The following is a 9682-nucleotide window of genomic DNA, read 5'->3' as shown; positions in this document are numbered from 1 at the left end:
CACCGGCACTCCTTTTGGTTTTGGGACTCTATGGGCTCTATCCAGTTTTATTCCACTGTGTACTTCTTTGTTCAAAATATTGTTAAATAGTTGTTGCAACACAGAGTCTATATCATCTTTTAAGACTGATTCTGGAATGCCCCGGACCCTTATATTGTTACGCCTGCCTCTATTTTCTATATCATCCATATGCCTTTCCATATCCACCAATTGTTTCTCCTGCAGTGTCAAGGTCTTCTGTAACATTTTCTGATTTTGTAGCAGTTTACCTTGATTATTTTCCAGCGTGTCAATTCTAGACGCCATTACTGATAGATCCTGCTTTATCTCTTGCAGCTCCGTTTTGATCCCAGCTGTTGCCTCATGTAGCAGCTCCTTTATATCTTGCTTCGTTGGAAGCGCTTTTAGGTAATTTTGCCAATCCGCATCTGTGTCACTTTCACTTTCTGCCTCGGAAGAATCGCCTTCCTGCGTTCCGCTTGCTAGCGCCCTTCTTGCAGCAGACAGCGCCATTTTAGGAGCGTTACGTTTTCGTTCCGCTTGTTTAAACATAGGCGCTATTTCCTTACCCGCTTGAACAGACCTCTCCTCCGAATGCCTCTCCACTTGCTTCTCTTTTTCCGGCTTGCTTCTAGTATGCTTGCCCATCTCGTCTGATCGTCGTTTTGGTGATATGAGGGGAGCCCTTAATGGAGCTCCAGCACTACGCCGCCATGCAGCTCACCATCAGACCATGCCCCAGCCTTCTATACCCTTTTTTATTGTAGCATTACAGGGCACCAAAACTGGTAGTAAAAAATGGCCCTAGTTATGTGTTGTTTATTTATTCAATAACAAATAATTAATCAGAGCTGTTACGTGGTTATTCAAGTCCTTTACATGAAAAAGTGTATACAGCTTTCTTTTTATCCTCCCCTCTGGATGGATTCCAAAAACTGAACTGGTCAACACTGGAAAGGATTAGGAAGTGCACAAAAATAAAACTACATATTATGTAGTAAACTCATGTGAAATTTACCAAAGTGAAGTGCTCAAAATATAGCGAATATGCCAAAACAGTGAGTCAGCCTACTCACCAGATCCAGTAGACAGCGAATTCTTTACATGGTCCCCTCCGGGCCACTGATCATAAATGCAGACACTCCAGATGTGACAAAAGAGTCTAACTTTCGGGGTGTATATCTCAATGGTATGGCGCAGATATCCCAGGTCATGTAGGATACAAAGCTTATATAGTGCAATCCATTTATTAAATGTCACATAAAATATACAAGATCTACAGACAAGCAGTAGAAGTTCAGCAAATAAAATCAAACAGGTAGCTCAACATGTTTCATGTGGAGTCGCCACTATTCATCATGAGCAGAACTGCTCCTGAGCTACCCGTTTGTAAATTGGAACCTACAGCTGGAGGGATGGGTGTTTTGATGTACACATTTTTGCTTGGGACAACCTCAATATACAAAATACCCATTTTCCTAGATGCTGAGAACATAGATTGGTTTCCTACAATTTCTTATGTTTCCAATATATTTTTTGTCTGCATATTCTAGATCCAGTCCTTGAATAAAAAAAAATATGAAAACTGTAACCTTGTAAAAAATATTTATTGTATTGTATATATTAGCAGCAAAAATAAATATATAATAAATATACCACATATCTAATTTTATAAAAATATTTTGTAAATATATATTAAATATTATAAATAAATATGTAAATATAAAAAATAACAGTGATAGTAGTATTTTTTCTAATATATGGTTGATTCTATTATATAGTATTATATCTTCTTCTTCTATCTTTTCGCTGAAAATCACGTTTTTGCTTTTTAACCTCCTGGTTTTTCGTGTCTTCCATTACCGACAGTTCTCTCAGAACCATGAAAAGTTCTTTAATAGCAGCATGTTGGGTTTTAACATCTTCCACCTATAGAGCAAAAAAATAACAGTGGTTAAATTATATCACAGCTCAGTTCTTATTCAAAACATGAGACAATTATTTTTTATCAAAATTCTATGGTATGGGTATATATAAGTATGTAAGAGTTAATTAGCTAGTTTTGTTATGATTTACCTTAGTTTATAACAAAAAGGAAATAAATGATGGATAACAAACAAGGGTTTACAGAGTACAATAGGATTAGAGGGCCCTACATGCGAGAGTTTACAAACTAAAGATTAGGGTACAATTGAGACATTAGGATTTTAGAAACAATTTTGTAATTTATGATACAGTTATGACTGATTAATTAAGGTACATTGGATAAGCTTCTTTAAACAGGGTGGTCTTTAAGGAGCATTTGAAAGTTTGGAAAGAAGGAGAAAGTCTGACAGTTGAGGCAGAGAGTTCCAGAGAAAAGCAAAGGCCAGAGAGAAGTCTTATAGATGAGAAGTTCAGAAGCAGAGTGATGATTGCGTGAAGGAGTGTATTTGGAGATCAGAGATGGAATATAGGGAGGGGCTTCACTGTTAAGGGCCTTGAATGTGTAAATAGTTTGAGTTTGATTCTAGAGCTGATTGGGAGCCAGTGAAGGGATATGCATAGTGGAGTAGCTGATGTTAAGCGGTGAGATAGATGAATGAGTCCAGCAGCTGCATTTAGACCAGATTGGAGTTGTGAAAGGTGACTTGCTGGAATACCTGCAAGGAGTAGGTTGCAGTACTGAAGGCAGGAAATTATGAGAGACTGAATCAGTTTTTTGGGAACTGAGATATGGTCGTTTCGGGCAATGTTGCGCAGCTGAATACGAAAAGATTTTGCAAGTATTTGGATGTGTGGTGAAAAAGACAGATGTGAGTTTAGAATAATTCCTAGGCAGTGTGCCTGTGTGGTCGAATGAACAACCCTATAACCAAGGAAACTTAGAAACATGAAATAATTTCTGATCTATAAATGCAATCTTATATGTGAATCTATTTTATGTCCTTTTCTACAGAAGAATCTTAGAGCTAACAAACAAATTGGTTCAATTGCTTGCTATGTGTAAATATGTCAACAAATTGGTAACACATACTGTGCCAATATAAAAGAATGGTGTAAATATTTAACCTGCTATTAATAGTCACCATCACTTAAAACAACAGAACCAATAATTAACATGTTACAAGGACTGTATATTTGTGCAGTACAAAGAAACCATGGCAATATTTATCAGTGTTGGTTAATAATCTGCCCTTCTGCTTGCTTTTGTCTTTGACAAATGCAGGCTCACTTTTGTCCTTTAGCTTAGAAACCAGAGATCACATAGAGACCTTAGGCAGGTGGTCAACTTCTACCACTACATAACTGGGCTTCTTTAATTAAATAAGTCCAGCACAGGGTTGGGCCAAGCCGCTTCGCCCCCAGAGGAAGAGCACACATAGAGGTGTGCCGGAGAGAAATGTTGGTGGTGGAACAAGATTATGGACCAGGAGTAGGTGAAAGAAGAAATATGTGCTTGGTGTCCCCACTTCGTTGTGCCCTAGGCACGTGCCTCTTCTGTCAATGCCTAGTTCCGTCCCTGGTCCATCGTTTAAGGCTAGCTATTTCTAACCTAATCCTTATTCGGGATTTAATACTCCTTGAACTTATTACTAATATTATTATGAGTTAAGTATACTAGACATAGAATTATAAAGTACTTTGCTTCACATTTATTGTGGTGTTGAGGATTAGTCTCTGTTATAAATATGGTAGGAAGTCAGTCTCAGAATCTTCTACCTACTTCTCCATTCAAAGTGGTTTCCTTGCACCAAAAAAAAGTGTCGCATAACGTACATTATGAAAGGATACAAGTTTCAAGTACAGTACAGTTAGCTTTGTATTAACAGTGCCACAACACTCTTCCTTTTAACAGATATGGAACACTGTGGAACAAGCTTAAAGGTGATAAAGTACAAGGAGAGATGATAAATCCAAAATTAAGGGCTTAAGAAATGGGAGGCAAAAAACAAAAAATAATGGGGAAAGACATGTAAAAACTAGGGATGCACCAATTCCATTATTTTGTGATTTGGAAGAATCCCAAATCTTTTATGAAAGATTCAGAATCACTAACCAAATCTTAATTTGCATATGCGCAGGAAGGGTCATGTGCTGCATGAGGATAAGAGGATGCTATAAAAATATAACAAAGGTGGAGCAAATGCAAAACCTAAGAATGTAAATATTTAATCTACCTGTATAGTCTTTAGACCATTTAGGCCTCTGAGTTTCAGGTCGGTTTGCTTTAGCAAGTCGTCATATATTGTATTAAGCATCATTTTGAGGTTTCTAATGCTCGGTTGTAGTTCTTCATTTTTCAAATTCATTTTAGAAATGGCATCAATAATCTTCAAATAAACTGGAACAATCTGGCTCAGTAGAATTTTTTTCTCTCCTTCCTGTGAATTATATAATTATTAGTTCTCAACTTCAGTTTACAGGACTTAACAACCATGGACTCAATTTTAAAGGGAATTTCTACTGAAATTGTTTGTACATAATATATGCAATCCTAACGAACATTCCATTTTCAAAGCAATTTGTCCTTAGCTATTTCCATTTCAGTTTGCTAGCAGAAATAATGCAGCAGAAATCAATTATTTTCCAGTGAAGACTTCTGTACCCATGGTGCCTTGCATACTTCCAGTATTCCCCTTGTTTAGCAGGTAAGTTAATGAACATGCAAAGTATTGTGGGAAATGGGACCTTGGCCAGAGGAGAGCTGGCCACAGATACAATGTTACATTGGTACGGTCAGTAAACTCAGCCCCTGTTATTTGCTGTGTTGGGAGAACTAAACCATCCCTCTATATTTATCCCATTAACTGTGCCATATATCCCTCCTTTGTCCAAGCCACTGTGGTGGACAGTGGACTCCAGCATTCAGTGTCACACTTTCCTACAACTGTGCCACAAAAGGTATGCGTAAATGCTCAGCAGCAGCCACAATGGGATTATCTTGAGTTTTTCTAAGAAAATATATAGCAAGTAGCAGTATTTTATTATTTCTATAATTATTACTATTATTATTAACATGTTTCTCCAGCATTTAAATGCCAGGGAATTTCCTAACACTCAGTTGAACTGAGTGAAGAAAAGCCCAGTTGCTTTATTGTTATTTCTACTAAATACTATGTATCATGAACCTGAATAAATTAAAATCTTCACGGATAGTAACTTGTACTTGATCCTTACTAAACTGTACAAATCCATATTGGCGGCAAACAATCCTGTTGGGATTATTTAATGTTATTATTATTTAAGGTTATGAAGATCTTCAACTAAGGTCCTCTGTTGTCGTGTTCAGCAGTGCTAGGAGCACTTATAGGAATTTGTACACATGGATCTCAGTGGATTTGCTAGCATCAGGGCCAATAATGCTTTGCCTGTTTCTGTTTTTCTGTTTTTGTTAGACTAAAGACACATTGCAGTTAGCAATGACTGGAAAATCAACTGTTGAATGCCCTCATTTAAAAATAAATGAGATTGATATTTATAGCAGACTAAGACTGGGAATATAAAGGACAAAATGGCAAATAATTTAGGCAACATGGGTCTTATATTTTCTGTATACATGCAAAAATTCAATCAGTTTATCCACTGAGTGCAGATGCCAATTGATGCAATAAAGGGCCAGACAGGTCCCTCCTAGTAATCCTAGGTTATGCCTATACTGGCCAATGTGGTTCCCAATGTATGCAGCCAAACTGGCCTCAAAACCAGTTGTTGGGCTTGGGTTTTAAACAGAAAGATCTGCTCATATATGGCCAACAAGTGTCAAAGTGTTTCAATAAATATTAATTGATTTGCATGAAAATGAACACTTACCTCCTTCCAAGAGTCAAAAAACTTCTGAAACACAAGGCCATTATTGTCACCCTCATGGTCAATGGATTTCTATAAACATATGAAGTAAAATATTAGAAATAGATATAAAATAATAATATGGTATCTCAGTGTGTTATTGCTTGATCTATTACATCATTTTTGCATTATAGACATATGCCAAGATTACCAGATTATTTTAAACAAAAAGCTAGAATTTATCTAATAAATACAATTTGCTGGATTGCACTGACTTTAATGAAAACATCTGAATCTGTAATGCTCTTGTCGTTTTAGGCAATTATAACCGGAATTGGTACCGTCCAGCTTTTTCCCAGCAGTGGGTCAATTAGCTGACTTACTACACACTTATGGACAAGATTATTGACAAAGGCATAAATAGTAGTTTAGGCAGCTGTTAGACAGGTACCTTGACGACAACATCCAGTTAATGGGCCTCCAACAAGACAGTCCTGGACTAAATTATTACGCGAAACCCATACATTACATAGTTACTTATAGAAGCATGGGATCTGTTTGTAACAAAGTCTCACCCTGGTGGTCTAGTGGGAGGACGGCAGGGACGCCCGCCGCGCTGCTCCTCTTCTTGCGCCGGCTCTTTCTTAGTGCGCGCGCGCATGCGCACTTCCGGATTTAAGGCACATGCGCGCTGGCGTAATGACGTCAGCGTGCAATGGCGCCAAATTTAAAAGTATTAAAGGGGCATTCCCACTGTTTGTCATTGCCCGTGATAGGATTGAATTTCCTGGTGCTCCTGAGCCTTGTGCTAATCTGTCTGCTATATTCTGAACCTGTTTTGACCCCTGCCTGGCTATTTTGACTATTCTTACTTCTGGATCCTGATCTTTGCCTGCTTTCGACAATGCTTCTGTTTAACCCCTTGTTTGATCACCCGGTTTTGACCCTTTGCCTGTTTGACGATCCTTGCTATCCGCCTGCCTCGACCCAGCCTGCCTGACTACGATTCTGCCTAATCCTTTGTACCGTGACCTTCGACCCAAAAAGACTCTGCTAACAGCCGTGCCCCTTTGCTAGCCAGAACATCTCGCCTTGTACCCCTCGTTAAGTCCAGGTGGCACCCAAGTAAGCTGAGGGCTCCTCCCGAAGCCCAACGGTGGTCACACTACTGGTGAAGCCGAGACCAGGGTACTTGGCACTTGTTCTGGTATTGGGTGCCGGCCGTGACACTGTTATCTGGAAAACCATTTTCCAGAAAGCTCCGAATTATGAGAAGGCTCTCCCTCAATTAAATACTTAAAAAATTTTAAAGCACATTTCCTTTTTCTCTGTAATATGAAATTGTACTTGATATAATGGATCCTTATTGGCAGAAAACAATCCTATTGGGTTTATTTAATGTTTAAATTCTTTTTAGCAGACTCAATGTATGGAAATCCAAATTACAGAAAGACCCCATATCTGGAAACCCCTGGGTAACAGGTCCCATACCATAGTGTCATAGTCCATTTTTAGCTAGAAATACTTAATTTTACATTAATAATCTAATAAATTAATGCACATAGGAGCTAAACTAATGCATTGCCATTGTACAGTCTGGTGGGAATTTGCTCTAGGAATGACTTAAAGTGATACTGACACTAAAAAAATATTGTTCAAAATATTAATGTACATGAAAAGTTACCTATAGCTCACGTTGATCGTTTAATACTCATAGGGCTGCTTTTTTTTATAGTAATTGTTTCTTGAAGTTCCCAAAACTGTTTTGCCAGGCAGGCTGACTGTCCCTTCTCAATATGTCAGTTAGAGTTTCTAATGCTAACAGACTGCTGAAGCTCAAATATGGCAGCCCCCTCAGAGGGGAACATGGGGGATCAGATGGGTAATGTAAATGCATCTGTAAATACTTTTCTGGCAAAATTATAAATAGCATGCAAAGACAGTATTATGACAGATGTATAAAGGTTAGGTTTTCCAGCAGGAACCCCAATAAATCCCATTCTCAGAAGTGCCGTCTGTTTTCCTGAGTCTTTGTCCAAAATTATAAATAGCATGCAAAGACAGTATTATGACAGATGTATAAAAAAGGTTTAATTTTGTGTCACTATCTCTTTAAGGCCATGTCATGGCTTGATAGTGGATAACATTTTTAAATGTTTTCAAGGGCCACAAAAGTATTAGAATCAGTTATATAGCAGTTAGCAAATTGGCTGTTTTTGAATACCCAGCCATTTTTGAGTTGCCAAGAAAGCTCGCTGCAAGGAAAATTGTGCTCAATAATAAATACAAATAATAAAAGCAATATGTAGAACCATTTCTTTTTCTAGTTTACAGAGAAAAAGACAAGATCTAGCCCTCACTGCCCTCTGCATTGTCTGGTTAACTTCCTGTTTAAATCTACATTTAGCATAACACAACAGAAATTAGATTTTTTTTTTGCTTTCCGAGTTATTATTGGTTACTAAAGTACATTAGTACATAAGTACATAGGTAATTACTTAATTTCTTGCCCAATAAATTCCCAGCAGCAGCAGAAAGAGACAGTAAAAGGATACTTGTGTGTTTGAGAAGAAACAAGAAATGTATACCAATTTAAGCAAACATACTTACAAAGTGTTTTCTCATTTCTTCAGTGGCAATGCTTGCATCCTTTAGATTTACAGAAAATCCAGAGATGTGTCCAACAAAATAAATAATCACACTGAGACAGAGCAGCCTATATGATTGTCTCATTGTCTCTAATTGAGGATTGTGTTTCAGTCGTAGTGATAAAATTAGTGTATTACCAGGTCCAGGTTACTGAACTGATCTTGTTCTCTTGAAGATCTGAATGTCTTTCATGTTCTATGCAGGTGATATTTATACTAAGATGCAAATGTCAAAATTACTCATTATTCACATGCCTCAGAGGAGGAGATGGTGTTAGATAGGAGGTGTGATGCTGCTTTGGTTTGTGGGGTTTTCAGCTTGTGAGCTAAAGTTTCCTCTAAATGACAAAATATCCTACACACCATGCGTCTGTCCAGCTATGCATCAAGCTTAGTAACACAAGAGATCCCTAGAAAGTCCAAACACCTTTTGCAGACTTCTAGAACTTCATAAACTCCAAGTGCGCATTTTTATAATTTGTAATATGTCATTTGTGGCAGAGGTCACTTTAGATTTCAGTGTTGATACATTTGCAAAAAAAAAAAAACAGAATATTAACCACAAGCAATTGTGGTAAAGTAAAATCATATAGATGGATGTTACATCAATTTATCTAAGCATTTACCGTAAGAAGGCATTTTATATACATAGCTATTGAAGTCCAATAAAATTAATTTTACTGTGTTAGGTGTGTACTGTGGTAAGTAGCAGATCTGCTGTTTTGAGCTCAATGTAAAAAAAAATCAGCAGTTGGATAACAAACCTCATAGACATATTACAAATCTTTCAGAACTGTGGGGTCGCTTCATCAGTTTACATCGTAATTCTCAAAGTATATATATATATATATATATATATATATATATATATATATATATATATATAAAGCAAAAAAAACTTCCGCACACATAGGTCTTGATAAGTGAAAAAGTCATCCCATATCTGGCCAGTCCTATGCTCAATTTTCATCTGATTCATTAAGAATTCTATTGCTTCATTATACATTTTACAAAGGGACTAAGTTTTACCGGCAACTTACCATATATATATATTATATATGGATGCACGAGTGTTATGGAAATAAAGGAAATTTGAACACTTGAAAACCTGGTGTGCTGGTCCATTTTGAAGGTTACACATTACTTTGACCAAAGCACCCACAGAGAAAAATAAAGGAAAAAGTGCAGGTACTATCTGGAAATTTATATATATATATATATATATATATATATATATATATCCAGAAGTGACGGAACACCGAGGG

At 37.2% G+C, this 9682-nt stretch overlaps 1 protein-coding gene across 1 annotated transcript; it reads right to left on the bottom strand.

The window, feature by feature from the left end:
- Positions 1 to 1762: 1762 nt before the first annotated feature.
- On the bottom strand, positions 1763 to 8576 carry LOC108712369 (interferon gamma). The gene is made up of 4 exons (XM_018254601.2): positions 8380 to 8576; positions 5794 to 5862; positions 4161 to 4364; positions 1763 to 1929 (listed from the first exon to the last, which is right to left on the bottom strand). The coding sequence occupies exons 1-4, from the start codon at positions 8500 to 8502 to the stop codon at positions 1774 to 1776; spliced, it is 552 nt and encodes a 183-aa protein (XP_018110090.1). The 5' UTR covers positions 8503 to 8576; the 3' UTR covers positions 1763 to 1773.
- Positions 8577 to 9682: the final 1106 nt, after the last annotated feature.

Source organism: Xenopus laevis, chromosome 3S, assembly GCF_017654675.1.
Source record: "Xenopus laevis strain J_2021 chromosome 3S, Xenopus_laevis_v10.1, whole genome shotgun sequence".
NCBI lineage: Eukaryota > Metazoa > Chordata > Amphibia > Anura > Pipidae > Xenopus > Xenopus laevis.
This window is presented reverse-complemented; position numbering and strand designations above follow the sequence as displayed.